General features: G+C 36.5%; 2 protein-coding genes across 2 annotated transcripts; one reads left to right on the top strand and one right to left on the bottom strand.

Annotated features, from left to right (window-relative positions):
• Positions 1-5,597: 5,597 nt before the first annotated feature.
• Positions 5,598-9,143, top strand: LOC135071931 (macrophage mannose receptor 1-like). The gene is made up of 5 exons (XM_063965821.1): positions 5,598-5,730; positions 6,414-6,677; positions 7,418-7,612; positions 8,359-8,604; positions 8,828-9,143. Exons 1-5 carry the CDS (start codon positions 5,673-5,675, stop codon positions 9,016-9,018), a joined length of 954 nt encoding a protein of 317 aa, XP_063821891.1. The 5' UTR covers positions 5,598-5,672; the 3' UTR covers positions 9,019-9,143.
• A 598-nt stretch (positions 9,144-9,741) lies between these two features.
• On the bottom strand, positions 9,742-22,551 carry LOC135071930 (putative fatty acyl-CoA reductase CG5065). Its single transcript, XM_063965819.1, has 9 exons — positions 22,421-22,551; positions 19,528-19,719; positions 14,549-14,671; positions 13,653-13,838; positions 12,925-13,120; positions 12,366-12,564; positions 11,862-12,101; positions 11,248-11,505; positions 9,742-10,867 (listed from the first exon to the last, which is right to left on the bottom strand). The coding sequence occupies exons 2-9, from the start codon at positions 19,717-19,719 to the stop codon at positions 10,705-10,707; spliced, it is 1,557 nt and encodes a 518-aa protein (XP_063821889.1). The 5' UTR covers positions 22,421-22,551; the 3' UTR covers positions 9,742-10,704.
• Positions 22,552-27,957: the final 5,406 nt, after the last annotated feature.

Genomic DNA, 27,957 nt, shown 5'->3' with positions numbered 1-27,957 from the left:
GATATCAATTTTCTGACTTCACCATTACCATTTATATGCCCATGTTAACATGGGCTAGTGTCGGCTCATATACCCATTTACCTAACACCCTGTAATTACTATACAAATAACACTAGCGAAGACGTGTTTCATTCCACCATAAGAATCTTGCCATTGAGGAAAAAAAGTCAAAGGTATAATTAAGTTATGTGTAAGATAATAATATGAAGGTATAGGTAATTAAGTTATGTAAGTAAGTAACTTAAAAAAACACCATCTCTTAGGATGAGATTATTTATTTACCTACATTTTAATTCCTTTAAATACACAAATAAACGAATTAAAACGATGTTTGACAATTTTCTTACATGCTTTTTGTTTAGTTAAGTTATGCTCACAGATATAGATATACATAGATAACGCAAGTAACACGATCTGTATTAAAACCAAGCGTGCCGACTTTTTAATACCTACTGTGACGTCACAGCCAACATTTAGTGACGGGAAATCGTAATCGATTCAAAGATGCCGATGCCGCCGTTGCCCCAACGCACCGCTACGATCACAGAAATCGATTATCTGACAGACGAATGAGATACACAGACGAATGAGATATACAGACGAATGATATTAAACGGAATGTTTAAATAGATAATATTTTCATTGAATTTTAAATAAAAATGTATAATTCTAAAACAGATTGCTTATTATAATACATCGTTGCTGCGCGGGCATTTTTCGAGCCGCCAGTGTTGTCACACATAATTATTTTTTTTGTATCATTAATTTTCAGAGTTACTTTCGCATTTATAATATCAATACCTATAATATATTATATATGTATAATATTATATGTATCCTAATCCTAACTATATCCTAACTTTATATAATATGTATATAATTTATATAATCCCAACTATAATATTATAAATGCGAAAGCAACTGTCTGTCTGTTACTCTTTTACGCCAAAACTACTGAACGGATTTGTATGAAATTTGGTATACAGATGGTCTAGACCTTGAGAAAGGACATTGGCTAGTTTTTATTGCGAAAATTCCACGCGGACGAAGTCGCAAGTAACAGCTAGTATTTTATACGTTATTAATAAAAATATTGTTACTCATTAAACCTATTCACTAACCACATCATCATTGTCAATCCGTTTTAATATGTATAGTGGGGCATGCCGTTTTTTTAACAATCTCTTCTTTTTTGAAGGGTCAATAAAACAGGTACTTTCAAAATGAATTGAACAAATGGTACTATGTTTAGTCGGAAACCAGTCTTTCCGTCCCGTAGCCGCGATCCATTTTTCTTTTAATATTGCATCTTGTGGGAAACTAGGAAAAAAAATACATATAAATACTACAAATACACATTAATTAGAATATTTATTTATATATGAGAGTTATTTTTTTAATAATAATTAGTATCATTCGTCTGTCCGATATCGATAAGAATCGATTATTGATTAAAGTAGAAGAACGAACAACACTAGTAGCTGAATTTGACAGACGAATGAGAAGTTGCGTGTACAACGAAGTCGAAGCGATGCGCGACCGTGGCGCTTGTCCGTTATACATCGCCTCTTAACACATAACGTCAGATCAAACGCTCAAAACAAACCCGGCAATGTATCGTAAAAAAATTTTGAATGGTAAGTTATAGGTTTTTAGGTACATTCTTGAAACCAACGCTTGGAATACTTAAAAAAATGTTTTAAAATGAATTAAAACTTAATATAATATTGAAATAACTTACCCGTGATAGGAAATATGTCCTTGCCTTTGGGAGCTCGAAGTTTTTGGCTTATTGCAATTAATTATCACACATTGAGGCATTTTTCTAGTTTTCGCGGCCGTCCGCATGCAACAACAGACGCGCGTGGACTGTAAGCAGCGGCAGCTCATTCCGATGATTTATCGGGATCGGGACACGCGAAGTAGGTGCATTCGCGTTATCTAGGTATATCTATATCTGTGGTTATGCTAAATGACAGCATGTTTAGTTTATAAGATCCATTTATCTATCAAACTGATTAATTTTACGCTTTGATTTTCCGGAAAAAATCAGCTATATCTACTTACCTAACTTCTATTCGGATTATCTTAACTAAGTGTTTACCTACTATTAGGTTTTTACGATGAAATAACATGATATTTCCCAAAGAGCCTTAATATTTTAAACTTCCAAAGGTTTCCCAAATGGTTTCTATAACTGTGACGTGTAATAAATGATTTATTCGTAACAAAAAACCTTACTATTATAACTGACTCATAACTTCCATCTGCCTGATTTATAATTTTTAATCAGTTTAGATGTGGGCCATGAGCTTTCCCGTTGTGGATAAAAAACTACAACAAAGAAACTGGTAAATACTGGTAATGCTTTTTACGAGAATAAAGTCTTGTAAAATATCACATACCTATCTGACAGTTGGCATAAAGAACATAATTATTATAATGTTAATAAATAGTATAATAAATAATATGAAATGCTAGACATTTCATATTTTATCGTTCCTTTTATAATATTAACAGTTCGTGTGCAGAAAACATAGATATTTACGAGTAAACAAGAATGAAAGTCTAGCCGGTTATACAAGTAGTGGCTGTGACGTCTTAGTATCGAAATTTATACAAAATATCATAAATTATTAACATAATATTGAGAATCGTAAGGTCACTGGACAAAACAGTGTGACGTAAGTTTAGACTTAGGCTGAGTTGCACCACCTAACTTTTACGGTAACTATAACGTTAACCGGTGCTTTTTGTATGGAGTTGGAGTTTGACAGATTTTTGACGTTTGTTAAAGTTATAGCAAGGGGGTGCAACCCAGCCTAGTGACGTTACATTTTATTATTTAGTCTACCAATACACAACTTTATGAATGTATTTTGTAGCTAGAAACCTATGCGATAATACTAATTATTACTATAAATCAGAACGCGGTTAATTATAAATTATTGTGTAGTGTATCATTGATGTCACCTTTTGCTCTTTCTTCCTTATCATTGGCAAGTTGCTTTCGCCCTCACTCGCATAAATGGTAAAATTACTTTAAGTTGGAACTTAATTATTCGCTCTATTATAAATAAAATAAAAAATAGTTCTTGCAACTCACGATCAGGCGAGTGAGCTCTACTTATGTGTGTACGTGTATTGTACATGCACATAACGATAGTGTATTGTCTATCAAAACTTTTGAAAAACAAACAGTAGCGAGCCTACACACATGTAAAGTTCACTCGCCTTCGTGAATTGCAACAACTATATACTCTGTCTGATTTAAAGGACAATGTTCTTTCTCCATACATTGTTCGCCGTTAGATCAACAGTGCCGAAAAAATACTTTCTAGGTTCTAAATGACACAAATCTTTATGTAAGAACAATTATTCCTGGCGGACCAATTCTATAAACTTATTAATAGCAATATTGTTATCATAACCTCTTACTTACTAGTATTGTATTATATTATTTTATGCACATCGATTTGGGAGATGTTCTGTATTGTAGTTGTCGCAGCCAAATTGTATTATAATATTGGACGGGTTTTGGAAATAGCTCGGCGTTCCACTTTTATGATTTACTTACTTACATTTTGCACGTAAATAAATAACATGAATCCTATGTTTACTTTCCACTCTTGACATTTAACACGTGACTTACCAAACTAACTATCTCCATGGTTACCGTCTTAGTCTATGCATGACTAGGGATTGAACAACTTTTAATTGAATATTATTAATAATTCTCGATAATTATTATCGATTGAAAAATATTCGGAATTTGAATCGAACGATATAGTCAATTTTATCAATATCAAAATATTCAATTTTAATAATAAAATAAATATTATTTACTACTACCTATGAAATGTTCTGAAAATTGCCTGGAGCGCTCCCCCAATCCTGGGTTTTCCCTTTCCAAGCTGAGAGGACATCATTTTGGTTCTATCGATACATTATAAAGGTACTTAATATTTGAAATGTATTACCAATTATTGTTATAAGCATTTTGAGCGAATAAAACTTTCAATTCTATTAGAACTTTAGACATTTCTCTCACTTTAAGCGGCATTGGATTTTTCATCGGATTTTGAAACTGTTACAGATATATTAAAGATGATCCCATATTGTTGTCATTGTCTATATCAGTGTTATGATCACAATTCTTTTTATTTTATTCATGACCTTCGACCAGTTGGACACATTAGATAGCTTCTTGTAGTATCGTGCAATATATTTTTAACTTTTAATTAAAATCTAGTTATACTGTAGCAATTTGGACGATTTATTTTATTTACAAGATCGGTATCTTATTGTCTATGATGACCGCAGTCAACATCACTATTACATGGATTCCTAACAATGAAGTACGGCATTGCCTTGTGCCGATTTTACATAGATTTTATCGACACTAATTATGGAACTTCATAGGATATGGAGCAGGCCACGCCCTAAAATGTCCGGATGTCGTCATAGTATTATGGAATACATATAAAAGACTTTTATTATTTCATTTTCTAATCCTCAAGTGTCCGTTACAATCTAATTAATATTTAAGTATTCAAAAAGTAAGAGATTAATTTTGATACTTTACTGCTGTGCCCAGGAATCTAAGGCGGTTTCTGACAATGTCCTTTAGTTCAGATGTGAGACTTTCGATGGCTCTATCCTTATTTTATTTTATTTAAAACTTATGTATGTGCACATAGGTACATCACTGTACATAAGGCGAACGTAATTCCATTCGGCGTTCTACCCCAGACTTGTTTCGTTGTATCAAGCCTGAACACAAAAATAACCGTATGGTTCCTGGCGGTATTTGGCAATGGACCGGTTTAACCGTTGGTTTTATTCGAACAAATTTTTAGAATTTCAAATCGTGTACGAATACGAGAGTTTTCGATTAAATGATTACCGAATCGCAATACAGTCTTACCTGGTCGATAATTGATTCTTCTGCTAGGAAAATCAATAGTAGGTATAACATTTATTAAGAAGTGATTTGATAGTAGGTAATTAAGTTAGACACTAATGCTGATAAAAATTCAGGTGTCTAATATACTTATTTATTTGGTTTAATTGTCTAAAAATCCTGTACGAGGCAAGTTAACTTGGTGACTTATTGCCTCCTCTCATATCTCGAAAGTAGACATACTACTGCACTGCAAATCAAAGTTAAGTTTAGTTGTACATTAATATTGCCTACTTCAGATATCGCTTAATAACAGTTTTTAAGTCTCGCACATTTTTCCTCAAACATTATAACCAGAGTAAATACAAATGAGTAGGTCATCTTCATAGAAACGCACCGAGCGCGGTTTGTATGTGAGCGCGCGCCAATACGTATGCGGCGCGCACGCACACACTGACAAAATTCAGCGCTCCTCACCGCTAATCCAGTAATCCACGAGAAATTTTGTCAGTGTGTGCGTGCGCGCCGCATACGTATTGGCGCGCTCACATACAAACCGCGCTCGGGCGTTTCTATGAAGATGACCTACTCATTTGTATTTACTCTGTTAAAACTTAGAATTTCTTTGCAAATCCAGTTTTACCCGTCCCATTGAGACAGCCAATGGCAGCATCTTATATCGCAATATAAGTTGCTAAGATGATACGTGTAGCGTCACCAGTGTTATGGTAAAATTAGTAGTGCGCACGCGTCTTGCAGACAGTTCAAAATGTTACGATACAAATTGTTTACTTCTATTTTATTCGTCTCTATGGTGACGATCTCCCGTGAGTATAATAATTTTTAAATATTTTTTTAGTGTACTAAAGATTTTATTGGTTTAAAACAAAACACATTGATCCGGTTGTCTAAAAGATACATTAATTTATACTGTTGTTTTTGTGTATGAATAAAAAATTAATAAAAGACTAGTCGATACTACCTTCCACGCAATCTATGCACATGTCGTGGCAGCTTTTAATTAAGGCTACACTATAAACATGTATTTCAATTTTCTGTCCATATGATTTTGTATGTCTTGTTAGCTTTCCTTAAATAAAATAAAACACCAAAAAAGGTAAGTAAAACCATACAATTTGCTATTCCTGCTTTTCTCGTATTACGTGGAAATAAGATTTATAAATCCTAATCAAGTAAGAGGTGGTAATTTATTTCAGTAAAACTTACTATCGTGATGACTTTCTAATTTTCGTGTGATAATTTTCGGGTTACGTTCTTTCGATAATGTCAAACATTAATCATCAATGTAAGGTATGATATGGAAAATCAAGTGTTGAGATGGGTATTTTACACATAACGGTTTTTATTAGTTATTTTATTGATTGAAGTCTTTTAAGGAAACGTTTTTTTAAGTAAACTTTACTGATGCCTAATTACATTAATTTATACATAATAAATTGTACATAAGTGCAAAATTATCAGGGCTGTTATGTTATGTACCAATATACAGATTCGCAACGGGACAAGAAGTATTTTCGCAAAGACTACACATACATTGAAGCGACCGACAGCTTTTACAAGATGCACACGATTCACAAAACCTGGGAAAATGCCAAAGACCTGTGTGCCATGGAAGGTGCCACTTTATTCTACCCTGAAAATCAGAAAGAGGCAGAAGCTGTGTCGCTATACTGGAACGCAACACAACCCTTCCCTCACATATTCATCGGTGCTTCCAGCTTGATTGCTAAGGGAATCTTCGAAACTGTTGATGGTAAGGTAGATAAAGAAACTATTTCAGTGAAACAAGTATAAGGAACAGTAAATAAAAAAAACATACCAAACGAATTGAGAACCTCCTCCTTTTGTTGAAGTCGATTAATTACCATACTCCCCAAGGTCCCAAAGCCCGTGGTATTACATATTTTGTATATTATTTTGCGACGTGACCCAATATTTTTTAGTTATTGTTTTTCGAATTTGGAGATTATTTTATCAACGTCATCGCATATCTACTGCAGAAGGACGACGAAGGACCTTCTCTAATTTGCCACAAGCAAATGGAGGATTATGGGCCTACACAGCTACACTCCCCACGCAGGGTTACTCCACTCCTAGACGGGCTGGGGTGACCTGATGTACGCATAGTGATGTACCTACACTTTAGTCATTTCTTACAACATCCACGGGAAGTGGGGTGGTCTTATTCCTAATCTGCCGAAACCACACGGCAATAGTGTGATGATGATGGAAGATATTTTTAATATTTTTTTTATCTTGTCGCAACAAACCTACACAGTGTCAGCCCAAAACTCCGCTACAAGAGTGGCGTTGTCAGCAACATTCATTAAATCCTCCTGCGTACACTTGCTCGGGCACTCAGGGCAGGACATCATGGTGCTTCATCGACTGGGGAACAAAACCGCACATGCACTCCATGTTTGAGCCATCCAAGAATCCCCACTTGAACAGATTGTCCTTACTACGATATATTAATGATAATTTACTTCTTAGGTCAGCTGATATCAGACGTGTACTCCAACTGGGCTCCTGGTGAACCAAACGACTCATACGGCAATGAGGACTGCGTGAGCATGAACAAAGACCAGACCTTGAATGATCTCAGCTGCGAGCACAAAAGCCCTTTCGTTTGCAAGAAAACGCTTGACTCTCTGGACTGGAACACGAAGTGTGATATACCATATTTAGGTAAGACTATTTTACATAATCATCACATCATCATCATTCGGATACAGGACGTTCGTTGCTGAACATAGCCTTCCCCAATGATTTCCATATTGACCGGTTGGTAGCGGCCTGCATCCAGCGTCTTCCAGCCTTTATCAGGTCGTCTGTCTACCTTGTGGGTGGACGTCGCACGCTGCGCTTTCCATGTTATTTTACAGTTTTCTGTTTTTTATCCTCTTTCCAATCTGTCTGTAAGTAGATAAGTTATTTTCTAAAGGCTTAGGTCGGCGAGAAAATGACAAACAGTTACTTTCGCATTAATATTAAGGCATGATTTAGTTAGAATATAAAAGCGTATGTAATATTGTCGTTTTATTAGATTACGCCACCAGGTGTGTAGGATATGCATAATATCAGCCGGGTGAATTAATAACTAATACAGCATAATAATATTGGTCGGATATTTAAAAAGAGAAGGATAACGATCTTGTTTAGTAACATACGTTTTATTTGTTTGTCTTTCGACCGGGTCGCAGCACGGATTGTGGTCATTGGCCGGAAGGCTAAAAAAGTGTTTGTTTTTGTGTACAGACAACTGTACATCAAGCTAAACACTGTAGAATCTTAAGGTGTTGTAATTGGGATGATTTTGCAATAAAAATGTGTAGCCTGACGTGCTGTCTGTAGCGTAAAGTAATATTCTATTTCCTATTGATCCTTATGACCTTTGTCTGTAGCTTAACAAATTCTTTCAATCACAATTTCAGATTATGAATTCGACGAGACTCTGGGCAAGTGCTACAAGTTCTACTCTGAACCAAGGACGTGGCGTGATGCGTACGTAGCCTGCAGCGCAGAACTGTCATACTTGGCCATCATTGACAGTCAAGCAGAGGCTGATCATCTGGCGAAAATAACAACAGAAGCCCCTAAGGAAGACAGCCAGAATGCCCTCGAAGATACAGTGTTTCTGGGCTTCAACAAATTGAGAAAAGGATGGAAGACTATTAAAGGTGGGTTTACTTACGAGCTTATTTTGCCTAATACATATTTATTGCTCACAAAATCTATCTTTTAAACCAGAGGGTCCCTAACCAGTAATACACGGATCACCGATGGTCCGCAAGATTTAAATATGGTCCGCGAACGATTTTAAATTTCGCGAACGTTTTATGAGTTTTTTATGGCAAATTACGCACAAACTATTCATGGTTACCTAACTTGGTTTATTTTCAGGCACAAAACTACAAAACAGTGGCTATACCAAATGGGGAGATCAGCAACCTGATGGTGGAGACAGTGAATCATGCGGTGGCATATCCTATGACGGTCTCTTGAAGGACGCCAAGTGTGAAGACCAGAGCTATTTTATTTGCGAACATGACGTGGCTCCTTCTTACAACTTACACGAGAGATTCGGCGACTAGTGTTCACGGTGATATTTTAGTTAGCTAGATTCAAATTACCTAGTAGAGGATACGTTTTGGATGCTCTTGCATTTCTTATTAGATAAATCTTTAATTATTATATATAATAAAAATATACTCATTTATCTGGCGACATTTTTTTACTAGAAAAGATACATTAGGGTCATCCTTAGGGTCATCAGTCATCATGGTTACCCTAGGGCCTAGGGAAATGAGAAACAATATAGAGTGGGAAAAATGTACCATAATGTAATCAGAAATGAGGAGATCCGTAAACGAACCAAAGTCGCTGACATAGCCCGACGGATTAGCAAGCTGAAGTGGCAATGGGCAGGGCACATAGTACGCAGAACTGACGGCCGATGGGGCAGAAAGGTTCTGGAGTGGAGGCCGCGTACCGGAAAACGCAGCGTGGGACGTCCACCTACAAGGTGGACCGACGACATCGTAAAGGTAGCAGGGAAGCGCTGGACGCAGACCGCTGCCAATCGATCAACATGGAAAGCATTGGGGGAGGCCTATGTTCAGCAGTGGACGTCCTATGGCTGAAATGATGATGATGATGATGATGAAAAATGTACCAAACTCGTAGAAGAGCATTCAATTAAAAATTACTGACACATTGCTTGTCCGTGTTATATCCTCAGAATTGCTGAAAGAATTCAAAATAACCGTGTTTTAACCTAAAATTGAAATTATTAGGGCAAGTTTAAATAAAATAGATTTTAGGTCGATATATTTTTATTGATTTACAGAAATATGGATTCGCATGTTTTTAGATCTAGGTTTACAATTATAATTCAGTTACAGTCTTTTAATAATATTTTAAGTCATGAAACTAATTATACTTATAATGACCCTGAAAACAATAAAAGTAGTAGTAAGTACAGTATTTTATGTGTTTCAGTCTTAGATTTTTTTCACCGAAACTGTGAATCAAAACAGAGGGTCCATAATATTCTGAGTATAGTTGTTCCAATTAACGAAGGCGAGTGAGCTTTACATGTGTGGTGGCTCACTCTGTTCGTTTTTCAAAACTTTTGACAGACATTACACTATCGTTATGTGCATGTACCTACACGTACCTACACACACAAGTAAAGCTCACTCGCCTTCGTGAGTTACAAGAACTATACACATTTTACTTACTAATACCTTAACCTAAGACCTTAACCCAGTATTTATTTAATTTAAATCTTTGATTTTACTACTCTTGGATGGAATATGCATAATTATTGTAATAATAATCGTTTAGCTTATTTACATTTTCATGTATAGCACCGTCTAAATCGATTATAATCCTATTTACTTTTTACCTGTGTTAAACAAGAGTATATGAATACCAAAGCAAGCAAAGCTATAAATATAAACATAATTTGCTCGCTAAACGTTCGATGTAAACTTTGATAAAATTGTAAGATAGGTCAGTATGCAGTTAACATCTAAAACTAATTAAAACGCTATTGCCATTGAAATTTCGTAGCATATCAAAACTATAAAATCACTTGATCGCTAAGTCAATTCAAAATCAGTTATCTAAGTATTATACGTGATGATAACTAATTTGATGTTCAGGACTGAAGTTTGTTTTAGATAGAATAAGCTTTTTGTAAATTGGTGTCAATTTCCCAACTCAGGATTCCAAATATCTCTCATTAAAATACATCGAAAATCAACAGTCGAACATTATAATTCGTCTCTGAAGACGGCTTTCCCGACCAAGGGCAGGTATCGAACGAACGGTCCTCCGTAGGACAGCAGCTGTCTGACCGGCTCGCAGTACAGCACGATCCAGTACAGCATCAAAAGGTACCAGAAGATAGATACGATGCGGTCCAAAACATATAAACTGGAACAAAGATATTATGGGTATAGTAATCTAGTAAGTTTTGGCTGGTATTATTACTATTATAGAGACTTCGAACTTCGGAGTCTTCAGTTACGAGTAACAAATTATTATGTGAGAACTGTTTCATTATGCCTGATATACATAGACTTAGGCTGAGTTGCACCACCTTATTTTAACCGTGACTATAACCTTATTAAGTGTTTTTTTGTGTATGGAGTTTGACAGAATTCACGTTTGTTAAAGTAAGATGGTGCACCCTGCAACCCAGACTTAGCTGTTAAGATTATGATTGTATAAAAGAGGTGGAGCATTTGATTTTATTTTAAATGAAAGGTTGAGGGGTTGAGGCTGCTGAGGGTCCTAGCAATTATTTTACTTACATATTATTCTGTAATCGTGCTTTCGGCAGATTTTCCAGCTTTTCCTTCAAGCAGTATAACTTGCCGCCAATCATGCAGTCCTCTATGTACGGCTCATCCTGAATGATGGTCAGGTCCATGGGGAACGTTTTGAAGTCCACATGGTTTAGAGAAGGCGCTAAGGACTTGAAGTTATTCGTGTCGAACCACCATTCCCTCGTGGTGAAGTATTGGAGGACTTCTAAGCCCACTGTTATTCGATTCTGGATTCGCACCATGCTGGAGACAAGTAAAAGTAAATATTTAATCAGAAATTAATTCATTAAAGGTTTTGGCCGAAATTAGCAATTTTTCCCTCCAAATGTTTCGTGATTCTACCACGTGGTGACGTGGTCGTTCTTTGTCGATATTTATTACAGAGAGCCTCTACGTACCTTGAAAAAGATTATCACAAAGTAGAGTTCTATTAGTTTTTAATAAGATTTCAAGACGTCCACAGTCACAGAACAAAGGACTTCTATAACCCACTTGCTACTACTACACATAATTTTGTTTAAATGTGTAGTTTTCAATGCCAAATTATGTATTTGAAACATGTAGCTCTTGATGTGTAATCAATGATGAAAAATACTTACAATCTTTTTTGACCGAAGATCAGCATCAAGAAGTCGATAAGATAAGCTGGTATTATATGGTAGAAGAACACGCAGAGGTTGTGAAAGAACTTGTTGTGCCTGATGTTCCCGTCAGGGTACCATAAAGGTCCTTCGAAGGGGTACTTGCGGACGGTCGCTTTGCCGATGTCTAGGACTTGTTTCCAGGTCGTGTTCCTGTCGTCTCCTGTGGTCAGGTTGTAGACTGGGATCTCTGGTGGTCTGAAAATGAGACACGGGTGCGGTTATTATAAGGCACATATAAGATATGAGGATAAACAAAGCAACTACTGCCCCAAATTGTATTTTTTCAGTATTACTTGCGAGAGGCTTGATCGATTTCATTTTTATTCCATTTCTAGTAAGGACAAGGATTAACAATATTTTAGAAAATCTACCGGAAAAATTGGTGATTTAGACCGCTGGAACATTGAAATGCTTAGTAAAATGAATTGAGTAGGTAAACATGTTTTAAAAAGTTCTTACCGTTCAGTCATGGTTCCAATTTTGTGAGCAATGACTATGATGCTATTGATGGCGATGTCGACTGGAATGACTTCGGCGTGGTAGTGACCGTAGCAGTGCATGGATCTGATGACGCCCTTGCCGGCTCCCACCATGAGGCCGATGGGGCCGTTCAGGTTGTCCACCCAGCCTGGCACTGGCTCCTTGTACGCTGGAGTTACTGGAATGAAGAACGTACCATAAATTAATAAGAGATGTAGTTCCGACAAAGTAATAGACCACTTCCATTCTTCCCTTGGAAGTCGTAAAATAAAAGGTGACTAGATTGTCCACATGGACTGCTCTGATCTGGTAGACTTTATTCGAACTAGGCAGTACCATTTTCTTGTAAGTACGACATTTCATGATGGATCAACCTGATTGATTTGATCTGATTAACTGCTTCAGGGGGCAATTTAAGCAGTGTTGCACATTGCGTTTCATTATATCTGACACCAAACTTACGGAGAAGAAAGAAATAAAGTTGGGAAGACTTTTTAATGTTACACAAATCTTCATCATTTTATCTTCTACTACTAACCAATACTTGGTCTGACGACGGCCGCAGGCAGATTAGGGTAGATTTCCCTGACCAACGCTTCGGCCAACCTCTTGGAGTATGTGTACGAGTTCGGGTGCTTCTGCAGAATCGAAGGTGCCAATAAGTTGATCTGCTCGTCTGACAACCAGCTGGCAGCTCTCAATACTTCATGTGGGTCTGCAGGCGGATCGTGGACCTGTAAAAAAGGCTTTAGGTGAGTATACAAGTACCTACAATCCTAACTTATTTAGGTCTGATGATTCAAAACTTCTTATTTTCAGACAGTTAGTTCGTTTCAGCCAAATGACGTCGACTGTTGGACTAAGGCCTCCCCCAAGGTTTTCAACAATGAACGGTCCTACGCTACCCGCATCCAGGCTCTTCCCGCGACCTTTACCAGATCATCGGTCCAGGTTTTAGACAATAGAAAATGAATTTTGGCGTATGGTTGGTTACTATTAATTAAATAAAGCATTCGAGAGGTGTGTTCAGACTTTAGACCTTTAATCTAAGTTGAAAACAGTGTACTTTAGACTAGAATTGTATCGTTGTAAAATACAACCCAATCGAGTAACTGCGCGCCTCGCGGGAATGCGACTCTCCCTCACACTTATCCGGGCACTTCCCCGCGTTCGCTCCGTTCTTACTAAAGCGTCAATGTGACGTCAGGGCTGCCAGGTGCGCAGTTAACTCGATTGGGTTGTAATAGCATTGTGGTAGTTCCTTACCCTTTCAGCCATTCTCTCGTAGTCCGGGTAGCAGAAAGCTGTGGAGAGGTGTATGAATGCAGCCAATTTTTTTAGCCGTTTCGCCAAATCCAGCACTCGGAGGGTACCCTTCGTGTTCATTTCTAGACCTTCTTTGAGGGGCGCTTCTAATCTGAGACTGGCTGCGAAGTGAAAAATTACCGACACCTGAAATTTGAAAAGGTAAACTTTACAACCATATTCTTAAAGTATTCATAATTTGTTATTTTATATATGTATATATCAAAGCTGACAGCGAATTTAACTTGTAGTCTCGCTGGTAAAATAATTAAGGTAACGTGCAGTGCAAGGTTTTTTCTAACAGGACGACGCCACTTAAAAGGTATTTTAGTAAATAAGAAACATTAGATTTCTAATATTCGCATGTCCTTTGCACGGCACAACAAACCACTTGCGAAGTTAGATGTAATTACGGTTTTGCACTTTCCTCTTGCAAGCAATTATAGTTGCATCTGATCTTTTGATACCCTACGTTATTTATAAACCAGCCATTTACTGACCAATTAGGTACTAGTACTACGCAGTAGTTATATCAATTCAGACTAAAAATAGTAGCTATCGCTAGTTGGCTTAAAATATGTAGTAGAAAATAAGTTTCAGAACAGTCACAGTACAGTTTTTGTACCGTTTAACAATTTTAATTTTAACCGAATTTGTTCATTGTCTATCCTCCCCTACAATGTGATAATATAACCCCTCTTTGAAGCGTTAAAATGGATTTGATAATTAAAGGAGCGTTGTAATTTCAAAGTGTTACTGTTTAACATTCCTTGCGGCCTCCTTTTGTAAAATTGCCTTCGAATCCCCCTCCTTTATTCGTACCTCTACCGTTATACTCAAGCAACAAAGTGCATTACCTCATCACATATCTGCTGGAGTTGGTTTTTCTCTATGCCAAGGTCATCGTAAAGTATGTCACCAGTCACGGGAACCAGTTTCTTCATAACATGTGGTTTCTCTTCTCTTATTCTCGCGAACAACTGAAAGTAATAAATTAGATAACAAATGAGAAAATCTAAATGTTGATTTGGACCAAAGTAAAAAAATTTAAAGTTTAACTGATGTGTTGTGGATTAAGAAACTGACTCAGTTCAGACACTCAGTTTATGCAGTTTTTAAATGTTACTTAGGCCGGGTTGCACCATCTTATTTAAACTTTGACAAACGTTAAAAATCTGTCAAACTCCATACAAAATACACCGGTTATCGTCAAAGTTACGGTCAAAGTTAGGTGGTGCAACTCACCCTTTATAATGTTCGGTACATTAAGACAGAAGTTGCAAGATAAACCCAAAGTTGAATTGGTTGCATCGTCAATCAACTTATAATGGTTCGAATGGTTCTCAGAGTTGCAATTAGAGACTTAGAACTACGGCTTTCACGCTTGAGCGAAATAAGGACTTGGCATTGGCCAAATGTTACAAAACGACCCAGTGTTTCCACATGTCTTCGATATGAGTGTGCCTTGGGTTTCGTTGGAAAAACAAGCTAGAGGCTTATTGATTTCGATGCATTTCCATTAGGCTTCAGCCTCGAGTTTAACGGGCAGCGGGGCGGGAGTAGGGTTACCAGATGAGAAAACCAAAAGCCCGGAGAAAAGGCCTGATATTCATTGAAAAATCCTGAGATTTTGTTGCAGTTAAAGAAAGGACATTGTCAGAAACCGCCTAAAAACCGCCCAAAAACATTAACCCATCATAATTATTTTCTATTTTTTTTAATACATTAAGCACCCTTTCATTCTAATGGACACTTAAGCATTGAAAAATTAAATAAATAAGTCTTTTAACGTTTATTCTATAATACTATTACAACTTCCGGACGTTTTGGTGCGTGGTATGGTCTAAAACCTATCAAGTTCCATAATTTTTGCCGATAAAATCTGTACGAGGCATTACCGTACTTTATTGCTGGGAGTCCATGTATAGTGATGTTCCTGCGGCCATCATAGACAATAAAATATCGATTTTGAAAATAAAATAAATCGATTAAACTGCTTTGAAGACTAGATTTGCGTTAAAAGCTAAAAAGATATTGACACTATTACAAGAAGCTATCTAAAGTGTCCAACTGGTCGAAGGTCGTAAATAAAATAAAAATAATTAGGACCATAAACTGATATTCATGGTATCATAACTGTAAAAGTGTCAGAATCCGATGTTGAATCCAATGCCAGTTGAAGTGTGAGAAACATATATCAACCTAGTATAGTTGCCAGTCTCTCATAATCTATGCCAATGAGGGTTTTCGCGATTGAAAAATCCGCCAGATGGCAATACGTAGACGTGAGGTCCAAATGCTGCATGATTGGTTATTTTTGACATGACATTGACAGATATCCACCAATCATGCAGCATTTGGACCTCGCGTCTACGTATTGCCATCTCGCGGATTTTTCAATCGCGAAAACCCTCATTCATAGCACATGTATAATAATAGACCAAATGAACTTTTATAGATTGTGAAAGAGAAGATAAAGATTTTATTATTTTATTAAAATCTTGCCACGAGGTAGTTTTTCAGTAGAAACCAGGATTGGATAATCGCTACAGGCAAGTATCAGAACATTTTATAAATATTTTTAATCGATTATATCCTTGTGAATCGTTTTAATAAATTGTCATTTTACTTTTTCAATTAAAACTTTTTCAATCCCTAGTCTTGTCAAACTGTCATAATGTCAACAAATTATAAATGTCACGTCAGTTGACTCAATTTCAGTCTTCTGTGCGTTTATTGTATTTTTATTTCAATGAAATAGTGCTAAAGGGTTAGTACCTACTAAAAGTGAAAGCCTTTTTTCAGAAAGAAAACCAATGTGGTGCCCTTATTATTCATACTGTTTGAAAGTTACAAGTCAGTGATACAGAGTTGCCGACATTATAACTCCGTAGTGATACCATACCAAAGAAGAAGTTTTCCTAAACACTTGTGTTATTTTTATGTGATCAAATAAAAAGGATTAATTCTACTGCTCAAATGGAATAACTTATCCCAAGAGACCGAATATAAAAAAAAACCTCTCCATAGAAATTATCACCATCACGAGGATGTGAATTTTTTTGAGAATTTGATATTGGTCCTGTAAGAAAAGTAGTTGTATTTCAGTAGTAGAATCAACCCTTCTTGTTTCATCAGCAAGAGTAACTATAAAAACGCCCTGTAGGTAGGTATTATTAAGCTGAAGAGTTTGTTTAGTGTCAAAGACTGTCACACAGTGTAACTTAAATTGGCAAATTATGATAATGAACATAAAAACTTAAATAAATATTTATGTTAATATTTTTTCTATTTATTTATTTTCCCAAAGCTTCACAGTGACAGCTGAAACAGCTATACTGTTGTAAAACTAAACTTGGAACAAACTGTTACAAATATTTTACAAAATAAAATAAAACCGCATGTTGCTTTACTTTCTCGTACCTATAGGTAATAAATGTAATTAATGGCTAGATTATTAATGTTACTTTGTTACCCTCAATAGTGAGGAGATCTTATAAAATGGTAACCCTGATTTTCATTGTCATTCAAGTGCTCTTTCTTCGCATAGGCTTCTGTGATTTGGCCAAGGGCCACACACATTGCGATAACATTATGCGACATTGATTTGACAGCAGCGGAGTGAAGTCTTGCGACTATGCAAAATGATACCCTGTAATCGTAGCGCATATAGACATAGACGGGGCGGGGCACATAGCTCGTAGAGCTGATGGCCGCTGGGGCAGGAAAGTTCTTGAGTGGCGACCACGAGCCGAAAGACGTAGCGTGGGCAGGCCTCCCACTAGGTGGACCGACGATCTGGTGAAGGTCGCGGGAGGGGCCTGTATGCGAGCGGTGCAGGATCGGTCTTCGTGGAAATCCTTGGGGGAGGCCTTTGTCCAGCAGTGGACGTCTTTTCGGCTGAAACGAACGAACGAACGATACGTATTACCACTATTTACCAGACATTACTATTTATTGCATACTCGCCGGATTACACGTAGGAGCACGCGCGTTACAGCTTCGGCCTTGCATTATTATAAGATCTTGTTCCGCCCTTTTACGAACTTCCTCCGTGAGGATATCCCCGCCGAATTCTATGATGAACCTATCAAAAGTCATATTCTGCAATGTCAACCCACCACAAGGTGGACCGACGACCTGATAAAGGTAGCGGGAAGGCGCTGGATGCAGGCCGCTACCAACCGTGCGATGTGGAAGTCATTGGGGGAGGCCTATGTTCAGTAGTGGACGTCCTGTGGCTGAAATGATGATGATGATGATGAAATGAATGAAAATGACAAATCTTCGAACGTGTATAATACCGTGCCAAAGTAATCATATAATTTTGGCACCTTAATAACTATTGCCGTTTTTGTTGTAAAGATCATGCAGCGCTACTTGCGGATATTATTGGAAAGAAAACTATGTGGGCTCTAGATCTGAAGCCGCTTTAACGAACACGAAGTGCTCATACAATGCGGCGTATTTTCTTCCAGTCTTTAGTCAGGACTTTAGTCGAATTAAAACCCCGGTTGAACGTGATATAGCCGCACTAGAATACGATGCTTTTTTGCATAATCGCAAGACTTCGTTCCGGTGTCGACCGAATGTTATCATGATGTATGTGGCCCAGGGGTTACCGTAGCCACTAAGGTTTGAAACTTCTTGCTTAAAAAATTGTAGTCTTTGGCATAGACTACGACGGTAGTCATGGAGATAGGAGTTTGTTATCTCGTGTCAGATGTAAATGGTAAAAGAAAACTCATGATTCGTGTTATTTTTATGCAATATGTAGGTATTTTATAAAAGTGGAACCCCGAGTGATCTCCAAAACCCATTCTATTATTATATACGATTCGGCTTCGATATCTATAATACAATAGGAGTTTATTTCATGTGTCAGATGACAAGGGTGGAAACAACCTACGGTTCATGTTGTTTATTTACGTGCAATATGTGGGCATATTATAAAAGTGGAATGCCGAGTTGTATTTCTAAAACTTGTTCTATTATTTTATACTATTTGGCTGCGACTCGGCGTGACGACAATACAAAACATTTTTCGCGAATCGGTGTTCATACATTCACACAATACATTAGACGCCATGTTGTCATAAACGACATATTATAAAATCGCTGTGATTTAATATTCTTAATCATTAATTTTATGGCAAGTGTCCATCAGGAATCATTGTTCTTACACACAGAATCGTATTATTTCGCTTTCGGGTAGTAATATGTCAAAATTGTTGGTTTTTAGGCGAACAATGTATGGAGAACGAACATTGTCCTTTCTATAAAACATACTGAAAATTTTTAAAAAGTCGCATTAGTAATTTTTTCATCACTGAGGATTTCCGGGGACTTGGATAAATTTGTTGATTTTAATAATGTGCAATTTATTACTCAAGTTAGGCTTTTTTTCCTGAGATTTACAAAACCCTGCCGCATTCCTTAGAACAGTCCAAAACTCCTGAAATCTCAGGACAAATCCTGACATATGGTAACCCTAGGCGGGAGCGGCGAGGTTCCATTTGACTTTATTTCAAACGAAAGCGTATTAATTTTAGGCAGTTTTTACAACAACAAGCTTTCCAAGGATCGCTTACTACATCTGTAAATGGGACAAACGGTATCGTTATAAAAAGTTAAGTAATTAAAATGGAAAATTGCAAAGTATAGGTACTACTTGTTGTAACATCAATAATTGCTGATCTATTGTTTCCGGACGAGATATGTACCACATTTGACTACGGCTACAAGTCACATCGCAAGGAAGATAGATGATTTGATTTTTAAATGTTAAGTTTGCCTTATACTATATCCGTCTATTTTCATTGGTGAAAAAACTTACAGGGAGTTTCCACATGTCCTCAATTCTTGACTCTGGCGACTTCCCCCTCTTGGAGCGGATGACAGCGTACACGCAGGCGACATCTGGCACGCTGTACAGAAGCTTCTCGATCAGGACCTTGCCCATCAGGCCCGAGGCGCCGGTCACCAGGACCTTGCGCCCCCGGTACCATTCGTTCACTTCGGATGTCATCTGGAAAATTTATAAAGTATGTGTGTTTATCGACTCAAAAACTGAATCGCACTACGCTACTTCGACACTACTTAGCGTCTGAATAAAGTCTACTCGCTACTTATTAGCGTACAAATAACGTAATGTTGAAAATTGTGCAAATAAATATTTGACTTTGAAGAAAACGTTTGTCGAAGTTCATTTAGTACGCCGGTACACTGCTGGAAAAAGGCACATCCTCCTTTTAGCGATTTCCATATTAGCGACAGGTATGAGTAAAATAAAATAAAATGTGCCACTGGGTGTGAGATGAAATACCATTTAACTTAATTCGATCTTCGTGATGGAAAATCAACACGTCAGTTATGTGGCAAAACACATTTCACTGTTTTGTATGATGTTCAAAGGATTGTGACTATTGTATTAAATAGATCCCGTAAGATCACTAGCGTTTCCACTTTCCAATATGGAATCCAGTAATGCAACTTTTAAAGGTTCACTTTAGTCTAAATCTTGGGTGGTGCTGGTGAATCTAGCAAAACAGGTTTCAACAGAGACAACAATGTAAGTACACTTCAGTTGAAACACTGTTTTCCAAGCGCAAACGTAATAGAAAATCCTGTTCTACACTTTCGGACTTTCACTATACGTTCGGCTGAAGAACTATGACAATTAATTAATTTATAACCATATGCCTATATTTTCTGTCTATAAGTGTATCAATTAGCAATTTGCCTATAGTAAATGAAAGCTTCTCTTTAAAAATATATTGAGTTAAAATAAAATCTCAGAGCTTAAATGAACAAATTTTACTGAGGTAGCTAAAAGTGGTTGATTAAATCGCTTTATAATCTTGTAACATCAATGAATCGTTTAAAATTGTTACGATACCCTCATAAATATCTATGTTAATAATTATTCTCTTTCGTATCATCGTGTTTATAAGCCTAGGCGCAGACCACCAACTATCGGCCAACTAAAAATCGTACCTAGGCTAAGTACTTATTAGGTATATAAACTGAAAGTAGATAGGTACATGCCAAGATGCCAAGACGCTAATATAGTGTTATTTACCTAACCCGGACACGGTATTTACCTAATGGACTGTGTAAAGTTGTGATTTTGTAATGTTTGTTGCGAGAGTTAACGTTGACTTAAGTATGGTGCAGACACATAGCAGCTATAGTATAATTTGTACATAACCGCAAATAATTTTGACGCAAGCACTTCTGTAAAATTGTGTGTTAAGTGTAAATAAGAAGCACTTAAAAATCTCAATATTGTGTGCAATGCTTTTGAGTAAAATATTTCTGTTTTATTATTTTTAATGTGCTAATAGAATTTTTATTTCATTTATTTTCTTCGGAATGGCTTCCAACAAGTTCCAACAGAACATCTCTTACTAATGAAATGTTGGTCTATTTTTTAGAATCGATGAAGTTTAGTTGTAGAGATTTCATTTTAGAACTTAAACAGAAACTTCTATCGTTACTGTATATTTCATGTAGAGTTGATATAGGATAGACATTTCAAGGACAATCCATTAATATTGGAAAATTTTCAGACTAGTTTTAGACATATTATCCCGTCTTAGGCAGTTCGATTTTTTCTAGTTGTTTATTTAAAATTTAGTTTTTGGAGTTTTAAAAGTACAGGTTACCTAACCAATCCAAAGACCTTAAGCCTAGGCGCAGACCATCGATTTAGTATCGGCCGATTCTTAATACAAATTATAATGGGGCCCAACTATCGGCCAACTAAAAGTCGGTGGTCTGCGCCTAGGCTAAATTAGCAGTATTAAATAGGAATATTTAAAGGAACCAAAACATAGAGCTATATTAACGCACTCTATAGCGCACGAAACAGGCAGCGTGTACGAGTCGCTTGCGCAAGAGTTGTCTCGCCGGCGGAAGGCTGCGCGTGCGCTGTGTAGTGCACTTCACGTAAACTGTGTTTACTGGATCATACTTAGTGCTTATGATTATTTAACAGTATTTGGTAATTTACTCAAAGTTTGAACATATACGAGTAGCTTCTTCTTACAGAACAAAGCTCGTGGATCTATTAGAATTTATGACTGAGATTGGATACAGTTTTGAGCGTCTTTATAAGAGTTAAGTTTCGTATTCCTGAGAGAGATGTTGATGTCGTGATGTAGTTATGATGGGCGTCTCTACATAACATGTTTTGCAACGCATGACGTATGAATATGAGACAAATCGCGGGAAAACTTCGTAAAAACAAGGCTTTAGGTACTTTTCAAGTTCATTTAAGATTTGACAAATAATACAAAGCAGAGATTTACTAAGAATTGATACTCAAGACCAATGTCTTGAATACCCCTTAACTTTTAACTCAAATAAAATACAATTTTTTTTATGTGACTACATTTGGATATTCCAAGAATTAAGATTAATGATACCATTTGCAAAGAAAATCTCAGACAAGAGAAATAAACAATTTAATGATCGGATCGGAAACTCTGTACCCTTTACCGGAAAAATAAACATAAATTAAACTTCATTGCTACATTTAGCAAACAGTTTCGTTTTCTTGCACAACAGGAGATTACTTCATGGTTTTAAATCCGGATTTCTCTACATTGTAACTCGCTCAAAGTTTTAATTTCTTGTTTAAGTTAATAAAACAGTTAAAAAACCGGTAAAAATTGGAGATTGTTCGGTTGTCCCAAATCGCTTTTTTGCTCTAGTTTCAGACTAACCTTTAGCTGTCGAGTTCCAAACTCAAATCACGGAGGTCCGACCACTCTCACTGCGAAAGTGAAACCGCGCGATTTTAGCAAGTACGAGTAAACACAAGACGAAACTCGCGGCACGCACCGCCGCGTGCGCAGGGAACACTGCCGTTGTATAACGCTAGCAGGCGTTATGCATGATACCGGTATTGTCGTTATTCAGTTTACCGGTTATGCAATTTGTGTTTGTTTACATTCGTTAGAAGTCCTTCTTAATAATCCTAATAATCACATGTATTACTTTTAACTAAAGCTTTGTAGACTGTAGATATTTTGAGATCTCGATTTTATTATGGTTTCTAAAGTTCATAAAAATGTGTTTGTGTTACGAGTATGAGCTTATATAGAGCAAATTTTTACAATCGGTATTTAGGAGTCAAGAAAACATTTGATCTAAAGACGTTTAAAACCACTAAAAATATTAGTTGTCAACCAATCTCTAATTTCATTCAGCCAATAATATAGTTCTAATTTTTGTTTGTGTAATATTAAGTTAAAAAACGCTACATATTAATAGCCGGTAGTCGGTAATACCATATTTACAAACATCACTACGCTCGCTACGGATGGAACAAGGAGGGTTGCATGTCGATAAAATATTTCTTTTGGACTTATGCAACATTTAACTATAGGACAAAAAATAACGACATGTTTTATAATAATATTACGCGCATAAACAGGTTTAAGTTAGATGACACACTTTAGTTAACCGTTACGTAAAAGAGTAGGTACCTACTTATAGTGCGAATTTCTATAACATTGACATACATTTGTGGAAGTGTGACCTTAATCTATAGAGTTTCTTGTTGCTCATATCAATCGCATTCATATTATAGGCCTTTAAGTAATGAGACAGAAACATGTATGTAAACACAGACAGACAGCAACATAAAGTTTATTTGTGAATGATACTCTACATTTAGACATTAATTAATTTGTATTTAGGTAGGTATGTTTCTCTACAATATGCCTGGTGCCTTCGTTCAAGTCCCATAATATAAAATGCGTTGTTCCAATTAATTTATTGGCGAATTCAAGTCTTAAAAGTCGATACTGTAATTGAAACAGTTACAATAGTGACCTTATTTATAACGAGATTATAGCAACTTAGTTTAATTGAGTATCTGTGAATATCTATAAAAATTGTAGAGGAATATATCAACAGAAATAGATACATAACAGTCGAACATAGAACCTCCTCCTTTTTGAAGTCGGTTAAAATGAGCCCTTTACCATTTACGCATTTTTATCTTAATGTCCATAATATCGATAGGTACTTACGTGCTACAGCACGTCTCTCCGGCGGAGTTACCCAAGAAACTAGTTCTGAATCCTTGCCATCTTTGCATTCAGTATCCGCTGCAATAATTATTTGCAATCAGCCAAGCCTGCACGAACAACCGCAACGATGGAATGCTTGCTTAGGCATGGATATCATTAGACATCACAGCAATTTTCAAACTAAACAAGTAAGTAGGTACTAGGTAGCTACTACTGATTTACTTAGGTACTTGAAGAATATAGGTACTGGCTACATTTCCTCACCTTTAATAGCCTGGATTTTATTATTCTCAATAATTAGCCTGAATGGAAATATTCGCAACAATCACATTTCCTATGAATAACCCAAAAAATTGTGAGTGTTGCAAAACGGTTTGACGTGTGGATGTGCTAATAAAACAGATAAACGCTTAACTCAGTTCTATTTATAATTTGTTTCTCTCTATCATCTTCAAATAAGAGTATTTTAGCTATCAAATAAATGAAGCAATTTGTAAAACAAAGTCTATATTTCAGCAAAATTTCCTAGATACTGCCATAATACATACTACTACCATAAGCGATTTATTAATGAAAACATGAAAATGTTTTTATTTCAGCGATTCAATTAAAAAAATATTAATGGCTCAAAATAACGTTTACGTTAATCATTTGACATTTTCTATCAAATTAGTTTTAATTTCTATAATCAATAATAGTGATTTTCATTTTCGTTGATCACTACCGCCATCTCTAGACGATATGCAACAACACGTTTTCGTAGCAAAGTTTCCGTAGCTCTACGAACAATACGCTTAAGAAGTAAAAGAAACTACGCTACGAAGTTACGAGATGGCGCGTTTTACTCAAAAATAAATCAATGTTGATATTAAAGGCATAGGTATTATATTATTTATAGATAGTGAGTGACCGCAATGGAAGACGTAGCACGGGTAGGCCTCCTACTAGGTGGACCGACGATCTGGTAAAGGTCGCGGGAAGAGCCTGGAGGCGGGGAGCGCAGAACCGTGCATTGTGGAAACCTTGAGGGAGGCTTTTGTCCAGCAGTAAACGTCTTTTGGCTGAAATGAACTAACGACCTAACGACCGCAATGATATTATACTTATAATATAATGTGTGATCCCCATGGCTATCGTGCTATCAGACGATCTGTCTTGAAGCTCTCAAGGCGTTCAGTGAAAGCATCTCCACAATGAATAACATTAGGACAAACTAGCTTCTACATCACAGAACGTCTTCATTGGCCGTCGTTTGTTTCTTTTCAGCCAAAGGACGTCCAATGCTGGGCAAAGCCCCCCAAAATATTCTTTAATGTAATGTAATACAGTTTTCGTTTCTGCTCCATTTCATTTTCTTATACGGATTCTTATGCAACGTTACATTCAAACTTCGTGCCATATCAACACAACTATCGAACGGTTATTTAACATCCAATAACATGCCTCGTTCGTTAATACCAAAAGCAATCGATCACACGCGGCCGTGCTTTACAAAGGGAAAGTTGCCGCCTACTTGCGCGCACGCAGCTTCTTCGTAAGTCGCGCCGCACGGTGGTCCCGATTTAATAAAACATGGACATTGATGCTAGAAGCACGAAAATTTTTTTGATGGTTACTGCTATGATAACTAATAAGGCAAAAAAATATTACAATCCTACGACGTCTATTTCGTAGTAAAAAAAAATATATACATATTTTTTGTATGGAAGAAATTACGTTTCTGTCAATTTTTCGAAATTCTTTAACGATGTCAAGATGCCGATCACACATGTTATAAAACAAGTGATTCTGAGTATTTCATGCGAAGATACTTGTCACTTATCTCTGCGTACTTTTGAGTTATCGAGGGTTGAAAAATCTATTTTTTTATATTAAATATTTCCACGAAAAATTGCCAGAATTACAATATGGTGTATAAGGGACACTTTTGATGACACATAACAACGACTCGCACTCGCGCGCGCTCGTATGCATCAACTTTTACTAAAATAAAAAAAAAATTAAGGGAAATACTTAATACAAAGATGTATGTATAGGTCCGCTGGCTGTCAAAAAATAGCTTATACGAGAGGTTGCCCAATTTACAATATGTCCATCATTGATAACTCACACAAATATCGTCTCTCTCTGAAGGATAACAAGTTTTTTTTGTTTCCAGAAGCTCTTGATAGGATGGAAGCCCATAAATACTCTCTGAAGCGAGAATGAATCTCAAATTGCGATATTGCCATTTTGACAAATTACATGATGTAACTAGCGCTAACGTTTATCTTCAGGTAGACACAGTTTTAAGTTAAAAGATTGTCTACTATTTCACACTGTTCTTCGTTTTGGAACAGTTCTTTGATTATAGGTAGTCGCTAATTTCGTTTTGTTAGACTCTTTCAGTTTAGCACATAAAGCGTAAACTAATTCCTCCTCAGAATGATATAAAAGTGTTAGAGAGCGCCTCTTCTTCTGCAGAAGAAGAATTTTGCATAAATCTTCAAAAGGTTTTTTATTTATACCAGAAGTCGATGGTTGCACATCTACTTCCGCAGTCTCATCAACTGGAGCGTCTTCCTCGGTGTTAACGTTGTCTATGCGTTGTGTTAACTCGGTAAAAGAACATTTTTTAAATCTATATTTTTACATTTCGGCCAGACCATTTCAGACTAAAATGACGAACGTATTGGCATTGAACGTATCGTAATTTTACAAGAAATATATCAAAGAAGATATGGTCTGCTTACAGTAGAGCCCAAAAGACATTTTTGCACCAGAATTCGCATTGGCTAGACTCTGAAATTGTCTGGCCGAATTGTAAAAATATAGATTTAAACAATGTTTTTTACCGAGTTAACACAACGCATAGACAACGTTAATACTGAGGAAGACGCTCCAGTTGATGAGACTGCGGAAGTAGATGTGCAACCATCGACTTTTAGTATAAATAAAAAACCTTTTGAAGATTTATGCAAAATTCTTCTTCTGCAGAAGAAGAGGCGCTCTCTAACACTTTTAGATCATTCTGAGGAGGAATTAGTTTACGCTTTATGTGCTAAACTGAAAGAGTCTAACAAAACGAAATTAGCGACTACCTATAATCAAAGAACTGTTCCAAAACGAAGAACAGTGTGAAATAGTAGACAATCTTTTAACTTAAAACTGTGTCTACCTGAAGATAAACGTTAGCGCTAGTTACATCATGTAATTTGTCAAAATGGCAATATCGCAATTTGAGATTCATTCTCGCTTCAGAGAGTATTTATGGGCTTCCATCCTATCAAGAGCTTCTGGAAACAAAAAAAACTTGTTATCCTTCAGAGAGAGACGATATTTGTGTGAGTTATCAATGATGGACATATTGTAAATTGGGCAACCTCTCGTATAAGCTACTTTTTGACGGCCAGCGGACCTATACATACAACTTTGTATTAAGTATTTCCCTTAATTTTTTTTTTATTTTAGTAAAAGTTGATGCATACGAGCGCGCGCGAGTGCGAGTCGTTGTTATGTGTCATCAAAAGTGTCCCTTATACACCATATTGTAATTCTGGCAATTTTTCGTGAAAATATTTAATATAAAAAAATCGATTTTTCAACCCTCGATAACTCAAAAGTACGCAGAGATAAGTGACAAGTATCTTCGCATGAAATACTCAGAATCACTTGTTTTATAACATGTGTGATCGGCATCTTGACATCGTTAAAGAATTTCGAAAAATTGACAGAAACGTAATTTCTTCCATACAAAAAATATGTATATATTTTTTTTTACTACGAAATAGACGTCGTAGGATTGTAATATTTTTTTGCCTTATTAGTTATCATAGCAGTAACCATCAAAAAAAATTTCGTGCCTCTAGCATCAATGTCCATGTTTTATTAAATCGGGACCACTGTGCGCCGCTTGCTCCGCCGAAACAGTAAGCTTCATCGTTCATTGCTATCGGTAGATCAAAAATATGATTCAGTTTAAAACTCTTTTTGTATCAAGCAAGTGTTTTTGTGCTGCCACTGTTCAACAAGGAAACAGAAATGTAACGACGTAAATAACAAGTGATACATATCAAACCAAACCATTATAGCAGTGGATAAAAATTTATTTGGCTCAGATCTCAATCTGGTTAAGACTTTAGTGAAACGTGCACCAAGGATTACGCTCCGAATCCTATCACAGATCACAGCGTGGGCGAACCTGCTAATCATTTTAATTTGTCATGCGTGCCAGTGTATCAGAT

The sequence above is a fragment of the Ostrinia nubilalis genome, chromosome 5 (genome assembly GCF_963855985.1).
Source record: "Ostrinia nubilalis chromosome 5, ilOstNubi1.1, whole genome shotgun sequence".
Taxonomy (NCBI): Eukaryota; Metazoa; Arthropoda; class Insecta; order Lepidoptera; family Crambidae; genus Ostrinia; species Ostrinia nubilalis.
Note: the sequence above shows the minus strand (reverse complement) of the source record. Positions and strands in the feature narration are given on the sequence as shown.